Below are 23,718 nucleotides of genomic sequence, written 5' to 3'. Positions count from 1 at the left end.
ACACACACACACTTACTCACGGCTCTGTCCGGCCAGTATACATTATCTTAGATTCACAGACTGTTAGGACATAGTTTTTGGAGCAAATACTAAAACAAATAGAAAGAAAAAAGTTACATTTGACCCAAGTGCTGCAACACTGAACTTACGTAATTTACTACGTCTTTGGAGTAAGTTTTTGAGTTGAATGTTCAGTGGCTGCAGATTTCACTGAGGTTGTAAAAGAAGAGACAGATGAGTGAGACACTGTCTGAGAGATACTGGCTCTGTTAGCGGACACATTTGTCGCTTTTGAGGACGACATAGAAAAAAATCGCTTATAGAAGGGAGAAAGTTGGACTAAAGTTGCCTTTTGACGCTGAGGAAAGTAAGAGCCGGACTCTCCGTCATGGTTGCGCTGCTGTCATTCAGGGTTCTGCTTGTTGCAGTCCTAATACATTTGACTTCAGCCGTTTTGGTAAGTGACACACTTCACTTTTCTGTTTTTTAGTGAGGAAAGGTGCCCGGCGAGCGACACAGTTTGACGGGAAATATTCAGGAACAACATTCCTATGATAAAAACAAGTTGTGAACCTTAATTCAAACGTGAATGAAATCTAACACACAACGCTATCACTGAGCCCCAGTGTCTCTCTTTGCTTTTAAACGATTTGAAACGTCAGTTAAATTTGAATCACTGTCCACAACCCAAACCTGTCGTTGACCAACGGTCATTTATTGATTCAAAAGAGAAGCGAACTGAAACGCCACAAAATAAATGCCTTTCAGACTCTAACTTAGGGCAGTAATTTTGTAATATTCTAATGTTATTCAAAGTACACAACACAAAGCTCCCTTTAAGTTGCTTTCTATTGGACAATAAGTGTGTAATATATGGATTCAGAGGTGAATGAAACGTCCCACCAGCACAATAACCGCCCTTCAGCTTGTATCTTCGGGCCATAATTGTGCCTGTGTACCGTTTTTCATTCATCTCCGCGCTTGAATCGGGTCTTTGAAAGAGCGGGGTGTTTCCTCAGGACTTTGGCAGATTAACCTCATTAACTTACGCTACAATCCGCCTTATGTGGCCACTCTGGCCGCCTCGAGTGAATGAAAACCCCGCTGCTGTGTTAAGCTGCACTCTTGTAGACATAGTAAAGATAGGTACTTTTTTATTTTCAGCTCATTCTCTTCTATAAATCAGTGTTAACAAACCCCTATCAGCCTGCCTACTAACCCATTCATTCCTCATGCTTATAAACAGGTGTGAAATCGAAAGTTAAACACCTGCCACATTTCCACACACACATCAATGTGGTTTTGGAAGGTGCCTGGTCAAGTTTGAGCTCTCCTGGTCCAGTTACGTTTCTGGTTTATTGTTCTGAGTGCCTCTACAGTGATGGCTTTTTCTGCATATTTTACTGCACCTTTTCTATAGTATAAATCCTTTATATAAACCTAACTGTGGTTTATGCTGTGCATACGTATACATGCTCTGTAAATGAACTTTTCTATATCTATCCATCCATTATCTGCAATGCTGAACATTTCCTAGCATTGCAAACATTTACAGACTCATTCTCTGCTCTCTTTCAGGCTGGTGACACCAATAAAGAAGGTAAGGCAAATCTCCTCTATCCTGACTACTACGTAACTTGAGACTTTCATTGAGATTTAGAGCCAGTGTGTTACTTACACATTGCTCGGTTTGAGAAGGAAATGCTAGTAAAATGTGATGGAAGATTTAGATTAAACAAGGGAGTGTGAATGAGTTTACTGAATGCCAGGAGGGAAGAGGACAGTGTGCCACTGTATGAGATCAGGAAAAAGTTGTGACTGTGAGCAGGATATATTTTGCACTGTATGTTCAAAAGTTAGTAGACACTTCTGGTAAGGAGTGACTTTCGTTTTTTTTTTTTCACGTTCATTCACTGCTGCACATGAATGTAAATGTACAATTCCCGATGCTAAATGTTGGCTGGAGGATTATAAGGTCCCTCAAGCAAGCTGTGCAGCAGTGAAGCAGTGAAACTCTCTTATTTGGAGTGATGCAGCTCCATCCGGTACATTTGAAGCAAGCTGGAGTGTTGTTTGTGGTCCAGAACCAATCATCCAGCATCAGTACTTTACCTCGCTTAGACTCACATGACTGAATGCAGAGAAATGTTCTTACACACTTTAACCTTGGCATCTGCCAAAACCTTGTGAAGTACAGTCCTGAATGTTCAGTTGGTTTTGGACCCCTCCAACCATTTCAATTGTTGAGAGTTGAAAACTTTATAAGATGAGGCCAAACGTTTGTGGTGTAATTTTTTTCCCTCCTGCGTTGTAATTCAAAGTATTGGTTCCAAAAACATGGACGCCAATGATCCATCTATATTTTTTCTAGATTTGAGATGAGACAAAGCATTAAATAAAACTTCCTGGCTGCTACTTAATATTTAGCATGCTATACTGGACAAGGCTGTTCTGAGAAGACATGCACACTCAGTGGCCAGAGATCTTTAACGGGTTTTGATTCTGAGACTTCATATTTTACCTGCAACTCATTTGCACTTTAAATGAAAACTGGAAACAGCTTTAAAGCGGCAGTGCATCTTTCTTCAGAGCTTTTTGTGAATTTCTTCAACGACAGTGGTTGAGAATATTGTCAGATTTTCACTGAGAACAGGATAATGGTGTTTTTCTTTCCTGCTGGTACAACCAAGAGTTGCCAGCCAATAACTGGATATTCAGTCCCTTGAACCCTTGTGACTCATTCATATTCCAGTAAATAGTCGACTGTAAAAAAAGACAATCATAGTATTTGACAGGAATTAGGATTTCCCATTGGAAGTATTTTTGCTCACTTTTTGACAGTAGGCCTGAAATCCAAAGACCAAAGAGCTTTGATACATATTTTTTTCACGGCAGTGCTCCCAAAACCAGACTGTGCTAGGAAGCAAAGCATGCAATTTCACCGAACTTACAACATGTCAAACAATAACATCTGCTTTTATTTCGCACATTGCCAAAGGTACCGCAGGCAAATTACAAGGCACACAAGGCCTTTGGCTCCAGGATCCTTTCCTTTTTTTTTTCCCTGTGTCAGATGCTTACCTGCATGCAAACCATCATTCATGTGTCAAAGAGCCAGGCCAAGAATTAGTGGAAAGTTGCTTTGAAAAGAAACTGTTGAAGAGCCTCTAATTTCCCTTCAGTAAAATGCTGCAAACAATTGACAGAAGCAATAAAACGGATAAAACACTTCAACTTTATGTGACCATTCTCTCTAGTGGAAAATTAAATTGGAATTAAATTAGCTTGTTTCGTGCATTGTTTCTTGAATCTAGCACCACAATAGAACCTTGTGTTTCTTTAAGGAAACAAAGTAACTTTCTTAACATAAAAAATGTTACAGGCAGTGTTAAAGTAATTCTGTATTTTTCTGTTTATTTGTTCTGTTTACAATTAAACCTTTCCACTGAAATCACAGTGAAAGCTGTTATTTTCAAAACATGTCAAAAAATGTACAATTATTTTAGTGGTTATCTTAGAACGTGTTTCAAAAGTGTTGATACAGGCTATTGCTCCAACAGACAAGTTATGAATCACTCTCCCTCTCTTATTGCTGACACCTCAGATTTCTTGAAAAGCCGTTTGAAGGAGTACGGCCTGGTCAAACCCATCAGCACCGACTCTGAGGGCCACTTCCTCTCCCATCTCCTCTCAGCCAATCACAAGCAGCGTGTAAAGCGTGACATCCTTCTGGGCTCCGACTCTGCTCCTGCAGGAGAACGGCTGTTCTTCAACATAACAGCCTTTGGGAAAGAGTTCCACCTTCGGCTGCAGCCTAACAGGAGGCTGGTGGCCCCGGGTGCCATGGTGGAGTGGCACGACGAGATAGAGGCCCCTGGAAATGCCACAGAGAACAACACTCACACAGAGAGGATTCTGAGGAGAGAGCTCCTGAAGACGGACTGCACCTTCATCGGAGACATCACCGACGTCCCCGGAGCTTCCGTCGCCATCAACAACTGTGATGGCCTTGTGAGTTTAAATTTATGGTTACATTTCAACGTCCTTAAACAAGCAGGAAGTCATTTCAGCTGCTAAAAGTAGGAAAACATATTTATAAAAGTTACTATTTATAATTCTTACGTTTGTTTCTATAAAAAGCTGCTCACATAACAAAGTATCATATTTCTTTGTAGACCATAAATGAATCAGCGTATGCTTCACAGAGTGGGTCTCCAACAAATAGGTGACCATATTCAAATATTTTAGCACAGTATTCTCATTGCCAGTATTATGACTGTTTTATAACATGAATATTTAATGTGTTTTCACACCCATAGTTTGTTTGTGCTGGTCCGATTCAATTCACGAGATTGTAAACTTTGTTAGTTTGTTTTCACACAGTGATAAATCAAAGTGCACCAAAATGCGTCACAACAAACCACGTGAGAATGTTCTCTTCGCTTGTTGGTCAGACATTTATGGGGCGGGAGCAAGAAAGTTCATACAGGAAGAAGCTCCTGTGTTGAGCCATTTATCTCAAACTTGAGGAGTTTACCTGATATTTGGGTCAAATCGAGGACGGATCACATTCTCACCACAAACAAACTGCTTCAGAGTTCGATTGGGACCAGGCTGAGACCACCTCCTCTCAAGGGTCTCGGTGTGTTTTGGTCTGCATCTGAGTGTGATTACTTCTTTAACACCTGCACAAATGAATCGCAACAAAGGTGTAAATAAATGAGTCAAATTTAATCAGACTACAAAGTGCAGGTGTGAAAACGCCCACTAATTTTAAAGAAGCTTTAAAAGGACACTCTCGCCAAAACAAAAAATGTAACCATAGCAGTGTGCAGTAGTTTCTGATATTCTCCGCATTAGGCCGTAGGTTTATATTTGTTTATAAAAGGTGAGACCGTCCAATAACTGCTGGACCTATTGAGATTAAGGTAAACTTTTTCAGTTCTTGAGTCTAATAACTACATGACTTTCCCATGGCTTCAATTATAATTACTAAATAATGAAGCAGGTCCTTCATTACATGTGTAAGTGAATAATAATCCCAGAGGTCAAGGGGTTGAATTAAGATAATATTGGGATTGTAACATGAGTCTTTGTAAAGCATAAGTGACCTGGAACTGATTAAGTCATACCATAACGTTTGTTCCTCTGTTAAAATGCTGAACTTGACGTCTGTGGTTGGCGCATCAGATTGGGTGGATTTCTTTTACGATTTGGTTATGGTTTGGGGAGTTTGTCGTCTATAGAGAATGTTGCAAAGTCACAAGAAACCTCCTGCCTGTTAGGCTTACCTCCCCCATGAAATATGCAGACTGCAGACTTAACTTCCTCTTTACGCAACATATACCCTGCTCGTAAACTTTATTTTTTTTCTGAACGGTGGTATGGTGTTCAGCTCATTGAGGCATGTTTCCTGCTTTTACAGCTTACAATTTTTACTGTGTGGTTAACAATCTTAGAAATGTAGTACATCTGCACCCAGGTGGCCACAGTCATAAAATTTTTGCTACTTACACTAAATGGCTAAAAGTTTGTAAACACTGATTTTTCTTCTGAAATTAAGGGCATTAACTGGTACGTTCCCCCCGTTTGGCCGCAGTAACACATTCCACTTTCTAGAAAGGAAGTTGGATCACTCCTGTGAGGATTTGATTGCATTCAGCCACATTCAAAATGTTGAGGTCAGGTACTGATTCTTAGTGATTAGTTCTTGATGAAACCCCCCGTCCATATGTCAATGCTGCATAGACCAATGCTGGGAGAATTTATACCCCTCTGGTTGACAATTAGCATTGAGTATTGTTACAGCGGGCTCATGGGCTGCTACTTTAGAGCGTCCCATTCTGTTGGCTTGCTTTTCTATGGGGATGGCACAAGTGCAGCTGAATGGCTTTGTTTAGCAATGGGTGAACATTACAGTCGCTGAATTCCCAAATTTTGATAAGGATATCTGTAGAGATTTGGACATATAGAGTTTGACCTAGAAACACATACATGCACCTCCTAACAATGACAATGCTACAAAGCTAACAAATAATGAAAACAGATAAATGATTTATTTTTATTCATTTTATGAGCCCAGTTTTCTTTGTGTTTGATGAGACACAGTATAATTGTCAAATCCTATGAATGTGAAAATAACTGTGATCAGCTTGAATAATAACAGTCATTATTCGTTTAAGAACTGACCTTTTTGAATTTAGCAAGAAATTGATAAATTTAGCATGAAAACAGCAAAAAATTTCAGTAATGTTACATTTGAACAAATTTTACCCTGAATTTCTATCTGTGATACATCAAACACTAAAAAGAAAAAAAAATCAATCCTTGTAAAATGTGCTGGGTGCGGCTACATAAACACTGGAAAAATCAATTGCAACTTTCTTGGTGCCTCCCCGCAGAGATTTTACGATTGCATGTAATTTAGCTCCTCACTGCTTAAATTTTGTAGCAGACTGGGTTCAGATCAGTTTACTTTAGAGACAGGGAGAAGAGAGAAAGCTGCATTTTCTTCCAGGCCTTTAACTTCCTTACAACACACCACACGCCTGGGGCAAATGTCCAAATTGATAGCAGAGTTGAGTGAACCTCGGGTGGCTCCAGGACACTGACAAATGAGCTGTAGCTCTCAGTCCTTGGGGGTTTGGACAAGACTGTGGCTAGAGAGCTGTGTTCCTCAGCTAAACACCAGCCCGGATGATGTTACTGAGGTTTGGGAGCATTGTACAGAGGATAAACTGAAGATTGTCAAACTCTGTAAACTTCCAGAGAGTCAGGATGTAAAAGATTAGAATCAGAAATATCAGTGCCTACACTTTATCATATAAAATCATTATGTCTTATTAGTAAATCTCCTATTGCTAACAGAATGCATGTTTGAATGACAGCAGAGCCCTAGTGAAAAAGATCTGTCAACTTTATATTCAATATTTTTCATTTAAAGTTAAATGGCCTGTTAAGAGCTTTTAATTAAGCAGAAGTAAATATGTATAAAGTTCTTATATGTCCAGTCCAGGATTCAGAATGAATTGGATCACTGTTTGCAATTTGGGGCACCATTAAAAAAGTCGTCTCAGATATTTTTCTCTTAGGAAAGAGCAAAATCACAAGTGAACACTGCAGATAATTACTACAGCAGAAATTACAGCATCATTTCTGCATTACAGCACACAGCAAAGTGCAGTATGAGTCCCTTGTTACTGAGCAAAGGACAGAGAAATAGTTTTGTGATAATGATGACCTCTGAGTCACTAAAAACCCAGCTTATCAACCTCTCAACTCTCAGGCAAAACACTACAAAAGACAGCAGCTCTGTACATTTAATAAGTGGGACCCCAAGGCATTTGTATAACTCTGCAGTTTTTCCAATGCTGAACTATTAAATGTGTGGTCACACCAAATTTTTCACACATCTATTGCTACAGAAAAGAAGCTTAATCTGAGCCATTAATGTGATTTTTTATTTGTGAGGCATGTTAATGGGTGTTATAATCAATTTACTGTTTTATGAGTTTCTAACCACTGTTATCTAAGTAGTTTCTCTGTATTTAATATCCCAGTAAACAATTAGCTGTGCCCTGTGAAGGACTGGCGCCCCCTACAGGGTGTATTCCCGCCTTGCGCCCAATAATTCCAGGTAGGCTCTGGACCCACCGCGACCCTGAATTGGATAAGGGTTACAGATAATGAATGAATGAATGAATGAATTAGCCGTTGATTCAATGTTGCAATAACGTAATGACTGCCGTCTAATCAACGTTCTCTTAAGGTTGAAAATGAAAGTTGAAAAGACGTCCAAACACAGACATTGAAAAGACGACTATTGGATGTATTTTGTACGTCCATTGATGTTATTAATTGGTCCCGAAATAAATTGTATAAAACGCGTTTTGGACGTCCACTGACGTTATCGATTGGTCACCACTTAACTAACTTATTAAGATGGATTTTGGACGTCCATTGATGTTTAAAATATGTCCTTGAAGGACAGACTACATTTAGACCTATTTTGAACGTCCAGGGACGTTCCTTGTTTATTGGGTTTCACATTATTTAGGAGACAGTAGGGGTTTATTTGCTTTCGATCTTCTTGCAGCATTTTTTTTTTTCACTTGTCATTTCCAGGCATCGAATGCTTTGTGACTATTTATTGTGATGTTTTGTTGCCCACCCAGTGTTAAACTGTTTTAATGTTTAATCTCAATATAAAAGTTTAGTTTAAAAGTTTTATCAATACGGTTATTAACATGAAATAGCCACACAGCTGGAAAAGCTACACATTTGAAAAAAGCTGACAGTGTGGGAAACTGTCAGCTGACTGTGGCTTGGGGTCAGTAGAGGTTGGGGTGGTTGCCAGTGGTGTTGAATTCTCCTGACACTAAGTTGACTTTTAAAAGCACAGCACACAATGAATTGCATATCTATTTAAATTAAATGAATCTAATCAAATTACTCACTCTCTTTCTCTCTCTCTCTCTCTCTCTCTCTCTCTCTCTCTCTCTCTCTCACACACACTCTCTCCTCGCTCTTCTCGGTGTGCTGACTTTCTAAGATATACACCGTGATTGATGAAAATTAGGGATCAAGTGTAGCAAAGCTTTAGCAGAATCAGTGGCCTAGAGAAACCATCTCAATGCTTTGGTTGGACATCACTGTCACAAAATTAGACAAATGACTGCTGTAGCATGGGGCATATGACTCTATTTCTGTCTCTTCAGCTTTGTATGATGTAAGTTATTGCCTCATTTGTATATTTTTTGCACCACCAGTGCAGTTCATCAACCCACAAAGAGCTGTCAGTTATGAAATGAGAGTCATTCTTAATTATTTATATTTGTATTCAGTATGTTGCAATTATTCAGGAACGTGACCTCGGAAGTTAGAAGTACAACAAATGAAAACAAAAGCTCTTCTGCTGTTTGTTGTTCTGAATTATATGATTGGTACAGTGCCTGATACACTATGTGGACAGTATATAAGAAAAAACAGTTGATCGAACATTTGTTCTGAAATTAAAAGTGTTAATAGAGTGTTCATTCCAGGAACAGCTTCGACTTTTCTGGGAAGGATTCACACACTAGATTTTGGCACATAGATGTGAGGTTTTATTTGCAATTCCCTGTGAGATTGTTAGTGAAATCAAGTATTGATGTTGGATGAGTTAAACATTGGATTGAGCGCCATCATTCCACTGATCCACAGCCCAATGCCGGGGCGTTATATACTCATCTAGTCTAGGAAAGTACTTCTGATACAGAGCGTTCCATTTCATTTTGGTCTTTTTTTTAACAGATTGTGCACAATTAAATCCCTGTGTCCACGATGAGTGCTTTTTAAGTTTGCTGAATTATAACCAATTTCTTCAAACATTTGGACGTATATTAAATTTTGGTTAAAGAGAACAGAGTCTGGTTGGAGTGAATTTGTTACTGCATTAATTGGAGGACACACTCCCTGTTAAACCTTTCATTTCAGAAGAAACGTTGGATGAACATTCATATAGTCAGGTAATATGTGCATTATACTCTATAAATATGCATTGTCTTTGATGCTGACTATCAGTAGGTTGTCCTCCATGTGACTTTTGAAAGATATGATAGATAAACATGTAGATATATAAGCATTGTTTGGAAAAATTACAATTTGAATTAATGGAATTAAACTAACATTTTGTTGTTGCCTTATACATGCCATCTGAAAACATCAGTTTATACAAACACATGAAGGTCTTTGTGTCCCAAGGGTTTGCACCACCACCATCTCGGATCAAACGGTGCTCTTGTGGCCAGGCTTTGATGTAAAGTGGCACTCTGTCTTTTCTAGGTGTGTTTTTCACTGTTGTTAATTACAGCTGCCGCAGGTCTGGAAGTCTGTGTGAAGCCTGGGCGATTGGGCCTATGAAGTGGATACTTCCTCCCAATGCTGGAGCCCAGGGGGGAGATGTTGAGATGGTTAGAACCCCTGTGGAGGAGGAGCTCAGGGAGGAGTAATCTAGTTCATGCGAGACAAGCATGTTTCAAGGCTGTGAACATTCCTTTGAGAAAGTGAAGAAAATGAAGTTTTCAGAATGATGTAACACTTCTGTTCCTGCCATGCAAGTCTGCAAAATCCCAGAATGCCAGCTGAAGAACTGGAAGAAATAAACACCAGAAAATGACTCACTGGTGATGCAACTTGCTTAGATAGACGCAAAGATAGTTATTACACTTAGGAGCTATGGTTAACCCTTCAACTCTGACAAATACACTGCAATTTTTAGATCAATTTGTATCAGATTTAATGAATTTAACTGATATTAGGTTTGAGGTTGTAAACAGGATTTTTTAAATGAAGAATGCTTAGTTCTTGGCCATCACAGCATTCAATGGGTATAAAAGGTGAATATTTTGTAGCATTTCTGTCTTTGTTAAGGGGTGTGTTATGCTAAACCGTCTGTGATTGGCTGGTTTGCATGTCAGTCAAATGGTCCTTATCAAATTTGGCACTTCTTGCAACCTACAGGCTCTGGCTTTTGAGGTTGTAGTATTTCACTGAAGTATTACACAGATAACAGTGGAATTGCTTTCATCTTGGGGATTATTTTCAAACTGATATTTAAATGAATGATGGTGGAAAATATGTAATGCAGTTTTCTGAGAAATTGCGCTAGCATTTGGTAATATTGGTTTTTATAAGCTTTTTTTCCTGTGTTAAAATTGCTCTCCCAGTGCAGACCTCACAGCCATTGCTTCATGCTTTGGGCTAATATGGCTATCCTGGTTCAGAGAGCCTAACATATGGTTCGTTGCTTTGGGCAAGTGTGGCTCTCCTATTTTAGACACCCTGCTCATGACTTTAGGCTTTGAGTTAAAATGGCTGCCGTCGTTCAGAGACCCTTAGCCATGGCTCCATGCTTTGGGTTAAAATGGGTCTCCTGGTGCAGAGACCTTGGCCAAGGCTCCATGCTTTGGGCTAATATGGCTCTCCCAGTGTAGAGACTCTGGCCATAGATTTATGCTTTGAGTTAAAAAGGGCTATCCTGGTGCACAGGGTAGCAGAGACGCTTAACTATGGCTCCATGCCTTGAGATAATGTAACTGTCTTAGTGCAGAGACCCTTAGTTGTGGCTGCATGCTTTGGGCTAATATGGCTCTCCTGGTGCAGAGACGCTGGCCATGGCTCCATGCTTCAGGTTAATATGGCAGTTGCTATTACTGGCGGCCAATTCTTTTATGTGTTCTGCAGTGCTCCAGGCCCAGAGTGCTGAGGGATGCTGCCCTGTGTGAGCTGATGATCTGAGGCACTTTTCTACACACTCTGGCAGGGCTTCACACAAACAGCTGGGCACGAGCCAGAGCCCTCGGCGCCCAAACCGCACCTTTTGTCCAGAGCTTAGTGCTGCTAATGACTGGCAGAGGTGAGGCGCTGTTCAGTCGGCCGACTGGAACCCAGAGCAATTTTACTTGTCCGCACTGTCCACGTCCCTCTGATCCATGTCCCTCTGATTCACGTGCTGATACAGAGAAGCCTTTGAACCTGTTTCCCTTGCCCAGTTCATGCCTAGCATTCCTCTGGAGGAACACAAAGAGTTTAGTGTTAAAATCGATGCTGTTTGTAGGGTCTTTCTGAGACTTTTTGGCAGCTTCTGCTTATCCACTGCTATAAACCAGGGCTGTCATTTGTCTGATCATTACTCGGTGCTTAGTGGACTACCGTTTATTTACATTTGCGCTTAAGTGCAATGCAAATGGAGAGCATTGGAAGTCACCTCTGACCTGTTATGTCATGCTAGTGCCTTCTGCAAAGCTCTACCACAGACGTGGAACCATGGTCCATGACCTACAAAGGAAAAACAGGAAGGAGTTCACATTACCTCAAGAGTGGTGTTCTGATCTGCACATTTTTTTCCCACAACATTAGCTGTGTCCCAATTGGGCACTTAACACTAATTCTAACTAGTGTTTGAGTATGTAATATGTAGTATAATCACGTTTCAAAATTGAGTTTCTCAAAAAATCCAGTGCATACTTAGAATCAGTTGATATTTGAGTATGGAAACGATGGACAATATGGTCCCGCAATCCATTTGAAAATAGAAATGGAGGAGCTTCTCATGTCTGGAAAATGTTGGCTGTCACAAACAGTGCTTTACTCCCTACATAAAGCACGTCACAGATTATAAATCTACTATTACGACACACAGACAGTGCATTAAACGGTGGACAGAGGAACGTTAAGCTTATATTGAACACACATTATTTTACTATCTGACAAGCAATGCACTATTTTGATGCTGAGATCATTACTTTTTGACCTACACTATGCACTACGAAGTGTGGAGGGAGGTATTTAAGAACTTTGAAAAAAATGGTGGACAGCTTGCAGCTGCAGTTTAGTATGGCATGTGTAGTAAGAAACAGTGTATTTTGTTTTATGCAATTATTTTGTGTACCGCCAAACTGACATTTTTAAGGTTAGTACATAGTACATACAGTATAGTATTAGTGTGTAGTACAAAATTGCGATGCAGTCATGTTTTTCTTCAGTTAGGACAGATGTGTTTGATATATCATATCATATCATATCATATCATATCATATAACATTTAAAAACACTAAATACATATTCTTTCATAATCTTTATGACACAGTGCAGCAGCAATTAGGGAAAAAACATTAACCATTTATATCATGTTTAATCTCATTCTTTCATCACTTTCATCACACCTCTTGCTGATGCCTGGCATAAAGCATCTTCTATAACTGCTTCATTCTGATCAGGGCTGGGTCCATAGCCTATACAAAATCACTGAGATCAAGGCAGGAACATCCATTGGGCATGGCACCAGCCCATCACAGGGCATCACACATTCACACAAATCATTCACACATCTGTGGACAAACTCACAGCACCGGAGCACCTGGAGGAAACCCACGAAGACATGGAGAAAACATGCTAAATCCCTCACAGACAGTGACCCATGTTGGGGGCTGAATCCAGAACCCCAGCCATGTGGCAGGAACACTACCTGAGGTGTCACTGTTTATCTCGTCTTTTTTAAAGTGTGTAATTTTGTTGTGTGTACCTTAAAGTAGCTGAAAGACAGTGGGATTTAAACTTAATGTTAACCCTGTAATAAAATTTTGGACTGAATATATTACACTGATAGATGTATGGACACAGTAGCGTACTGTGGCTTGTGTTAAAAAATAGAAGTAGTCAGAAGATCTGTGCTGCAGCGACTGGCTGCTCAGTCACGTGTAGATTTCTGCAGCTGATTTTTTTTGTGTTTATTCTGCTTGGCCATCAAAGGAAGTTTCCCTGAAGTTCTGCTGCGTTAATCTACTGCTAAGTGGCAGTGATGTGCAGCTCCAGCTGATGTCTGAGTTTGGCTAATTGGTATTTCAGCAGTGACTGCTGCCTGATCACTTGGTGTTATTGCCTGAAACAAGAAAGAAAGGAAAATTTAAAGGAAAGTTTTATACAGAGAAACTATTAGAGACCTGAGGAGTCTGCTCTAGAAAGTGAGGGAGAGAGTTCCTCAGGCTGCTGTGCACTTCTGAGTGTATTTACTGCATCTTTAAAGGAACATTTTAACTGGCCTGTCCCTGCAACCCTTACCAACGTACGAACTTTGTGAACTCTGCAGTTTTTATGTAAAGCACTGGCTCTCTGAACTCTAAAGGCAGCCATCTGGGGAGAACACATTTTTCACCAAAAATTGGCTCGACTCAATGACTCCTTTCAGCATCCATGACTAAAATCAGGTAAAGTTTGGACCATGGGAGACGCTCCTGGCACATGAGGCAGGGAAGAATAATTGACCTAAATCGAGACCCTCGGGAAGCCCGCCACGCTTAATGTTAACTGTTACCTCACTCAAGAGGTGCTAAGTACACAAAGTGCCTTCCACTTCTCCAAGCTACTTTGACAAACAAGCTGCTTTTGCTAGATGGGAGGTTATAACAGAGAGCATTTATCTGCACATTTCTTAAGAAGCACCTGCTCTTTGAAGCAGCACCTTTTAAAAGTTCCCTCTTTTTGTCAAACCGTAGAGTGGTGTAATCTGTTAAGCTGTTCTTTAAAGGCGCAAACTCACAGACTTAAAAAAAACATCAAATCCCAATAACTGTCTACAACAGTTAAAGCGTTTGCTTTTGTGACAAGAAAAAAAATTAGGCCCTAAATTCTTGACGTAAACTGAAATGTCTACCTCTAAAGTTGCTTGTAAGCAGTTGCACATCCCAAAAAGACATGGTTTTTTGAAGCAAAAGAACACAAACATAACCTTTAGAGCAGATGATCTAAAAATATGGTAATGTTACTACTGTTAAGCATCAGACTTGAATTAGTCTTGATTGCCACTGTTAAAGCAACACTATTGGTTTGGTTGTTTATGTCTTCCCAGTTGAGGAGTGTTATTCACTGTTGGTTTCCTACCATCCTTCAAAATGACGTAGTGCAGTTTCTGCAGTGCTGTGCGCAGAGTAGCAGAGTTCACTTCCTATTACAGGTTAGGGAATCGTCACAATGGTTTTGAAGCTGTAGTTGTAATGTAAAACTACACAGTGTTGCTTTACGAATGGTTTAGCAGGTTAAAATTACCCTTACAATCTGTCAGCTGATTATCTGCCCTTGTGCTAAAAATACAAATCAAACACTGAAGCTAACTAAAGCCTACATAATAAAAAAAGCCCAAAAACACAAAGCACTTCCAACTTGCGAAGTCCTCCACCAATAATTTTGGCAGTGTGGGGAAACACAAAAATTCTCTCTGGGTTGTTTACGTTCACGATCTCCATGTATTTTGAGGTGGAAGAGTATAATGTTTGAACATGGCTGAAGTAGAACTTGTCTTTAAATTTTTATTCACTGTTTGATTTAATGTTTGGTTTTGTAGCACTTACAGTAATGCAGATAACTGTCTGCTGAATTTGGAGATATTTCCAAATTCTCTGACACAGCAAAAATAAGTCAATGTTACCTATGGAGCAGGGATAGATCAATATCTTCACCTCGGTTCATGCTTTTGAATGTTTAGAGTTCTCTCCATTGTCTTAAAAAATGACAGATGCTATTTTTCTGCCATGAGCAGAGAGAGAGAGAGAGAGAGAGAGAGAGAGAGAGAGAGAGAGAGAGAGAGAGAGAGAGAGAGAGACAGAGAGAGAGAGAAAGAAAGAGATAGAGAGAGAAAGAGAGAGAGAGAGAGAGAGAGAGAGAGAGAGAGAGAGACAGACAGAGAGAGAGAGAGACAGACAGAGAGAGAGAGAGAGAGAGAGAGAGGCAGACAGAGAGAGAGAGAGAGAGACAGACAGAGAGAGAGAGAGAGAGACAGACAGAGAGAGAGAGAGAGAGACAGACAGAGAGAGAGAGAGAGGTCATACTGGTCACATACAGGTCAGAGACCGTTTTTTTTTTAACACATTTACAGACACTGGGGCTTCATAAACACATTAAACCAGTTTAAGCACTAGTGTTGGTCTGTTATACTTGGAGCCAGTGGATTACAGTAAAAATCAGTGATGTTTGAAAACTATTGTGGCACATGTCACTGTAGATTCTGAAGCTGTAAACAGGCTGACATCTGCAACAGGGCAAGGAACACCATGCGACAAGATCCACCCTGACCTGCCGCAAGAAATGCAAGCCGAAGTCCTGACATGAACTTCCCTGAAAATCTGTCAGTAGATAATAAACATGCTGTGCATGCAACATGTCTGAAGGATATCACAGAACTGGAAGTGTTTTGTAAGGAACAGTGTGTAAGTATCTCCTAAAACAGGCTCCCAGCTGACCACCATTTACAAGTTGTGATATGCCTTCATTTGTTTCCTTGTATTTCCTATCAGTTTTCTTTACCACAGCTATATAATTTCAGCTAGAATTTGGTACCAGCATCTTCTGAAGGCAAATGTGGCAAAGTATGGGCTTAGTAGGTGTCTAAACCTTTGCATACTGTTATCTTCCAAAGGCAAAGGTAGCACTGACTAGATATTACATTTTATTAAGTGCCATATTTAATTGGTTTAATGACTTTAGCTAGAGAAGGATTACAGAATTACACATTGCCTTCTAAAGGCTGACAGTATATTAATGATATTTCTTATCCCTTTTTATCCCATATTAAGAATTTCTTGCAAATTCAAGAAGAGATTTTAACACATTCAAGACTAAAAAAAAAGTTCTCTTTGATTTGGAGCGAAGTGGAGCCAGTTTCTTTTCCCCCGTGAAGTGCAACCAGGCACAAAAGGTGTATTCACTAATAGTTATTGATGTGCCTTGTTGATTCAGCCGAGGAGCTGGCCTGTTGCAGAGGCCTGACCCCTGAGCTGTTTTGGTTTACGGTTTTGAGGTCCAGTAGGGGAGGTGCCCAAGGATATGCAGAGCCAAGCTGCTGCTTTAAGTTTGCTTAAACAGAAAACCAAGGCACGAGGTCTAGCTGTGTACCAGGCACTTTTTTTTATTGATATATTTATATTTATGCATTTTTAATCACAGCCTCTCCAAATTTCAAACACCAGCCTACGCTTTCTGTTGTTGCTTTGCACATTGGCTCTATTCAGCAGCAGCACTTGGTTTATTTTTGGTTTAACCAGTAAAGGCTCACCACCACTCAGAGCTCTGGGGAAATGTTTGCTCTTTTTTTTTATTTTTTAATTTATGTTTCTTTTTCTCTTAAAAACACAAAAATAATGAATGACACAGACTTTATTCCCATGTTGGAAACGAAAATGAGGGTGCGAACTGCGGCTGTTATTTTTTTGCAGCTTACATTGGATTGTTTTGATCAAATATGTTTTCTGAAGAAAGATTTGCTCTGGTTACAGCTCATTGGGATATGGGTTCTTTTTTAAATAAATCAAGGAGTCATGTTTGAATCACTGTAAAGTAGACGTTTATTATCTTCATTTTCATTAGACCCCTTGAAACACTTGTACTCGTGTTTATTGAGATGCAGAAAGACAGAGGTGCTTCTTCTTTCTCATCTGTGGGATGGGTGTTTTTTCTTCTCTCTTGGAGAGAAATTGGTCTGTGTAATTTTTTTTGCTTAAGGTTCCTTTTTAAGGAGGGATGAAAATGGCAGGTAATGATGACGAAGGTTTGCACACATTTCTAAACCAAATATGCCTTGAAATGTGGAGGGTGAAAGGTGGCAGTGTCTTGGGTAGTTTTTTTTTTTTTCGAAGGTGGCGGAGCCTTTTTTTAAAGCGCGTTCATAGCGCCTCCTTAAGAAGTTCATACTGGAGGGCCGTCTTAGAAAACTGGACCCCTTCAGCTGAATCCCATATGTTTGTGTTGGCCAGACGGGTGTCTGCTTGGCCGGCCCTGATGCTGGGAATATTAAAGCTGATGGAACACAGAACGCTTGATCCCTTTTTGAGGAACACTGCCGTTTAGGGGACGGCCAGGCTGTGTCCAGTCACCTGCCTTTGTCCACCTCACAGCAAGCCCCTCGTTGCTGTATTTGGCCTGTGAATTGGCAACAGTGCCGCCTGACTGATGGTTTATTACCTTTTTTTGTTCTAACTTGGACGTAGACTTGAAAACTGCTTAAAGCATGTGCTAAGATTTTACATGAATCTACTCGCCACAATCCCACATATCCCTAGGTTGTTTTCTAGACGTTTCTGTAGCATGTGTTCTCTTTGGCCAGTTATGGAATGCTAGGCATGTTGGGTGTCCAGACAGCTCTGAGCTCATCGGACTCTCTGGTTTATACAGCCTTAGAACCATTACATATTCATTATGTAGCACTCCAGATAAACCCTGTAGCTCATTTTTTCCTATTTTAATTTATTTCTTCTTTTACACTGTCACCTCTTGTTGTGGTAGCAGATCATTTGTGACCCACAACTTTGGGAATTTATTTGAGGGATCAGTTAGTTAGTCTCTCACTGTTAGCTTTAGCTTAGAGAGTATTTTAGTTTGTGTAGACTGAATATCAGTCACTGTCATATTATAATACATCAGAATGCCTGGAAATTATTTGCTAAACATGTGGTGGCTGAGATACGATGACTACAAAGACTGGCTTCAACAAGACAAAGCAAATAAGCAGACATTTGACATTGGAAATATGAGTGCATCTGCATTGAAAAGCCATATGAAATGAAGCAAACATTGTGAACTCATGGGGGTGGGGGTCTTTCACTTAAGATCAGGCTGTGTACTTCGAAAATATATATATATATATATATGATAGAGAGATCATTTAAGACATGATTGCTTTGATAAAAACAGCCCCTGATTTTGCTGAGAAGGCTGAGTGAACAGGACATTTTCCGTGGACAGCCAAGTAAAACAGCAAGAGAAGACTACAAAGGAGTAACACAGTGAACTTGAGTATGTTAAAGGGGACATATTATAAGTTTTTCCACAGTTTAGCGCAGCACCTGGAGTCTTAATGAATTGTCTGTGACATGCTTTGCTCTAAACGACACAAAGATCAAACAACACAGCACCATTCTCTCCCTGTCTAAACAGCCCTGGTCAGAATGACCAGTTTCAGCGCCTTTCCTTTTAAATGAGAATGAGTCACAGGAGTGAGGAGCAGAAGCTGGATTTTAATCTCTCGGTCCTTTTTCCCCCTCCACTCTCATCTTTGAGGTCCGGCGCTGTGATTGGACAGACTCAAATGAGAAGGCAGGACAGTTCTAAAGGCATTGTACTCTTCATAAGAAGCGGAGCAAAATCAGAACAGCTCGTTTTATTCAGTGTTTTCTGAGTTAGGCAGGACATATAAAAACATACCGTGTGGTCTTATTTCAAAGTGAAGGAATGATAAGGACGATAAGGTAGGACGGCACACAATTAACTCATCTAATTGTTTACGGTCATCACATTTAGTCTTGGCCTTAGCTAGGAGCTTTAACATCTGCACGTTTACGATACCTTACTAATATTGTGCGTCTGAAAATTTTAAACAGCTACCACATGCAGCCCATTATTGGCCTAAATTTATAGCATGCGTTTCTCTGCTGCCACTCTGTAATCTTCAGTAAAAACAGATGCATTTCAGTTTAAATTCCTTTTGCTGTAGGTTTTCAGTACTACCATATTTAGTCTTTGGTCCTGCAGTATTTAGTCTTAGGTCTTCGTAACTCTTGAAAAGTCTTTGAATTTGAACTTGCACACACACCAGCTGCTCCTGAGAGTCCAGTTCTATCAGCAAAGCTTTCTTATACCAGTTTGTGCACAGTTGAACACCTTTGCCAGCAATAGGTTCATCTTTAAGTAGTGGAAGAAAGTACTTCTTTCATGAGAAAAGGTTTTTACAAACCTTTTGGACATAGTTTATTAAGAATCCAGGTGACCCATTTATCCCAGGTTGTGGGTGCAGGCCTGTGGTAAAATGGGTTTGCTGACCCGTAATGTGTTGAGTTGAAAGGAAAACCCTTCCTACACAGTAATAATCAGAGCAGAACTGTGGTGTTTTATCCTGGCTCTATTAACTGGCCTTTCCCAGGAGCACATGACTCAGTCTTCAACAGTTATGGGCATACGAAAACATCTCTGCCTCACGTCTTGGGTTTGAGTGTAAGAGTGATCATTGCATATTAACTTTCTATTTAAGAGCGGGTGGGGGGCTCCCTGCCTCGGGTTTGGAGAGGGATAATTAAGACCAGCTCATTCCTTACACCTCGCAAAGCTCTAGACTTCCTGGTGAGGGTTTAAGAGAGACCCAGATTATGAATCTACAGCAGTAGAACAGTGAGTGGGGCCTAGAGCCACAGTGTCTGGGTTTGTGAATGAAAGACCCCTGATAAACAGTCAGATGACAGTTGTCTTCTATAAAAGATAAACCTCACCCCAAGAAGGGCGTCCAAGACAGTTTGTCTTCTCTTCGTTTCAGTAACATCTACTTTTCTTTGTGTGAAGGGACATTGTGTGAAGGATTTGACTGTGTTCTGCTACATTAACATTAGAGAGGTCAGGTTTATATGGACCCTTCTGGACCCTTGAGGTTAGGTTCATGACTATTGGCAGGTTCATTTTAGTGGGAGACACTTTCCGGTGGAGATGGTAAAAGCTGTGTGTGAATTTGAAAACCTGTGTCCACTTAAAGGAGCACTAGGTAATATTTTGACCTTAAAGTTACAGCTTCAAATTTACTGCGATGATTCACTGGCCTGTAATAAAGAGAATAGGGCCTCTGTCACTGATTCTCTGGGCTCAGCTCTGCAGAAACTACACTATGTACCTTGTGGAGGAGGGTAGGTAACACTACCTCTCCCCTAGATTTCAGGACAGTGCTGTAAATGTGAATTACATTATGGAACTCTAGGGGGAGCAAAGGAGAAAAAAATAGTGTTCTTTTAAATGAGTTGGTAGTATAACAGTTTACGGAAATATTCCAAAGGTGGTATGAGCTGACATTTGAATGTGTATCTCAGGAGCCACTATTATAAGCTCCGCTGGGCTGCTAAGAAAGAGATAAGCTCGGCTCTGTGAAAGCCAAAAATACCTGCTCTATTTTCTATCAGTTTCTGTTTAGTCAGAACTGCGTGGAGCTGTATGGGGGTCTCCTGCCACTCAAGAGTCCTCAGTTGCTCACGGTTAGCGGAGCAAATCTGGAGCAGGCATGGGTAAGAAGGCCCCACAAGCGTAGAGAATGGAAGGGATTAATTTCCCCCAGAACCCTTTGACCGTATCAAGCGCTCTGTATCTGCACCGATGTGTTGTCACAACACAAAAGCAGAGTTCCAAATGAAAAGCCAAAGCTCAGAACTAGCAGACAAATACGCAGGCTAACTATAACTCCCACCTGTGATGTTTCTAAAGGCATGGGTTGAGTCTGTTGATAAAAGATTTTGTTGTTTTGAATTGTGGGTATGAATGGGTCAAACTCAACCGACTCGAAACGACTTCTCACTCATTTCACTGGGGTGTGGGATCGTAATTTGTGTGGAATTTATACAGCTGTCTTCCCACATTCGCACTTCACTTGCCTTGGGCATGTGGGCAATTGTTCTTGGTGAATAGTTGGTAAGGGTGGTAACTGTATTTTTGTATTTGTGCTCTTCAGTGAGAAAAAGAGTGATTGAAGTGGGGCAAAAACTCACAGTTCTCTACTGAGCTCTCGGTCAGATGTCCTTATAAAGTGCAAATTAGGAGAAATCACATTGCTTCCATCGAGGCTTGTTGGAGTGGGTGAGTATTGATGGGGCTTGTTAGTGAAGGAGAGAGACAGAGAGAGATAGAGCGAGAGAGAGACAGAGAGAGAGAGAGAAAGAGAGGAGCAAATATATTAGGATGGACAGAGAGCAACAGACAGGAGCACATATGTCTGCTATGATGAAGGGAGAGAGAGAGAGAAAGAGAGAGAGAGAGAGAGTGAGAGAGAGAGAGAGAGAGAGAGAGAGAGTTACAGACAGAGAGAGAGAGAAAAAGAGGAGCAAATATATTAGGATGGACAGAGAGCAACAGACAGGAGCACATATGTCTGCTATGATGAAGGGAGAGAGAGAGACAGAGAGAGAGAGAGAGAGAGAGAGAGAGAGAGAGAGAGAGAGAGAGAGAGAGAGAGAGAGAGAGAGAGGAACACATGTCTGCCATGATGAAGGGAGAGAGAGAGAGAGAGCGCTAGTCTTCCAGCACATTCCAAGGCCCAGCTCTGAGAGGCTGGTCTGTGTACATGAGGCCATCTCTGGGGCTGGGGCTCTGGCTAAAAGAGCTGCTTTAAAAGAGCAAGGAGGTCAGTGTGCACACACCCTACACACACACACACACACACACACAAACACGCTTCCTCACAGTCGCACTCAGTGACACATTCACAGAACAAGGGCATGTGTACATATACTTTAGAGAACTGCATATGACCGTGGTGTGAAAGATATATCAATCACTGCAGCCATGAGAGCAAAACCTTACGCCTGAGGATTTGTGTGCTTTTTGTTTATGAACTAAAATATTTAGTTGTTTTCAAGGGTGTAAAATGCACACTTTACTTGCAGACTTGATAACAGCTGTGTGTGTGATAAAACTGGATATTTGCAGTTATCCTTGTTTTATTATCTGTACAAATACCGACTGTAGGCTTAGTGAGGTACTGAGCAATCATAAGCCTCCAGAACCACTTCTGTGCACCTTTACAAAGATTCTACAATTGTCTTGAAGTGTGAGTGAAATATTTTACAGCTGAGTCCATGACCTCTCCACTTCAACCACCACCACCACCAACCAATTAACTATGCACACAACACAAATGTTGGTGGTGGTGGTGGTTGAAGTGGACAGGTCATGGACTCAGCTGTAAAATATGGTGATGAATAATGCATCTTCATCATCATTATCTTTTTGAATGATGCATCTGAATATATACGTTTTTCCCTACATCTCTGTAGTTGAGAGACATAATCAGTCAGCATTGTTTTTGCTAATGCATTAACACCATTTTCATTGAATACACACCACTAACCAGTTTCCAGGGCTATTTTCTGAGAAATGTCTCTAGATTGAAATGCAGATGTCACCCCCTGTTCCTCTCGAAACACTGTCTAGTTGAGTAGTGTCGGATGTTCCTGACAATCTATACACTTTCCTCTGTTGATTTAGATCCAAATTTTGTATCTATACATTTCTTATACTCCCTGATTAATTACTTAATTCATTCATTGTCTGAAACCATGGTGAGGCCGGAGCCTACCTGGACCGTGGGAGGAAACTGGAGCACCCGGGGGAAACCCACACGTACACAGGGAGAACACACCACACTCCTCACAAACAGCCACCCGGAGGAAACCCACGCAGACACAGAGAAAAAACACCACACTCCTCACAGACAGTCACCCGGAGGAAACCCACGCAGACACAGAGAGAACACACCACACTCCTCACAGACAGTCACCCTGAGCGGGACTCGAACTCACAACCTCCAGGTCCCTGGACAGGTACTGTCAAGCTCTATTCAAGAATACAAACATAAGACAGCAGATGTAAATGCAGAGATGGTTTTAATGACAAGCACAAAGGTGATTTAGATGGAAAAACTGAAACGCTGGATAAAAAGCACTCAAAAAAAAAAAAAAAACGACAACCAGTGAAACAGGAAGATATTTCCCCTTATAATGGGGAAAAACACAGAACACCTGGACAACAATCAAAGGACACGTGACAAGGATGTGGCTAAGTGAACACAAGGACGAAGGGGAGCACATGGCTAATGAAAACAACAACAAAAGCATGCGGGATTAAAATAAATGAATGCAGAAAAATCAGAACAAAGCAGAGAGAAGGAAGAAGACAGGAATGAAAATGACGCTAGTATGACATACAAATATAGATAAAATATATATATATATATTTTTCACAAATAAAGACTGTGATGCAGCAGGTAGTGTCGCAGTCACACAGCTCCAAGGACCATTTCCATTCCCGCTCCCGGTTACTGTCTGTGAAGAGTGTGGTGTGTTCTCCCTGTGTCTGTGTGGGTTTCCTCCGGGTGACTGTCTGTGAGGAGTGTGGTGTGTTCTCTCTGTGTCTGCGTGGGTTTCCTCCGGGTGACTGTCTGTGAGGAGTGTGGTGTGTTCTCCCTGTGTCTGAGTGGGTTTTCTCCGGGTGCTCCGGTTTCCTCCCACAGTCCAAAAAGACACGTTAGTAGGTGGATTGGTGACTCAAAAGTGTCCGTAGCTGTGAGTGAATGTGTGTGTGTGTGTGTGTTGCCCTTTGAAGGACTGGCGCCCCCTCCAGGGTGTATTCCCGCCTTGCGCCCAATGATTGCAGGTAGGCTCTGGACCC

The 23,718-nt window shown here is 40.9% G+C and overlaps 1 protein-coding gene across 1 annotated transcript in view; it reads left to right on the top strand.

The window, feature by feature from the left end:
* The first annotated feature begins 327 nt into the window (after positions 1-327).
* The window catches only part of LOC136678630 (A disintegrin and metalloproteinase with thrombospondin motifs 3-like), a 135,929-nt gene continuing 112,538 nt past the window's right edge, over positions 328-23,718 (top strand). Inside the window, exons 1-3 of the mRNA XM_066656695.1 lie at positions 328-457; positions 1,579-1,600; positions 3,605-4,011. Coding sequence (XP_066512792.1) covers positions 389-457; positions 1,579-1,600; positions 3,605-4,011 — 498 coding nt within the window. The 5' untranslated portion in view covers positions 328-388. The remainder of the gene's footprint in view (positions 458-1,578; positions 1,601-3,604; positions 4,012-23,718) is intronic.

Source organism: Hoplias malabaricus, chromosome Y (genome assembly GCF_029633855.1).
Source record: "Hoplias malabaricus isolate fHopMal1 chromosome Y, fHopMal1.hap1, whole genome shotgun sequence".
Lineage (NCBI taxonomy): Eukaryota > Metazoa > Chordata > Actinopteri > Characiformes > Erythrinidae > Hoplias > Hoplias malabaricus.
The sequence above is the reverse complement of the archived record's forward strand: the minus strand, read 5'-3'. Positions and strand labels throughout refer to the sequence as shown.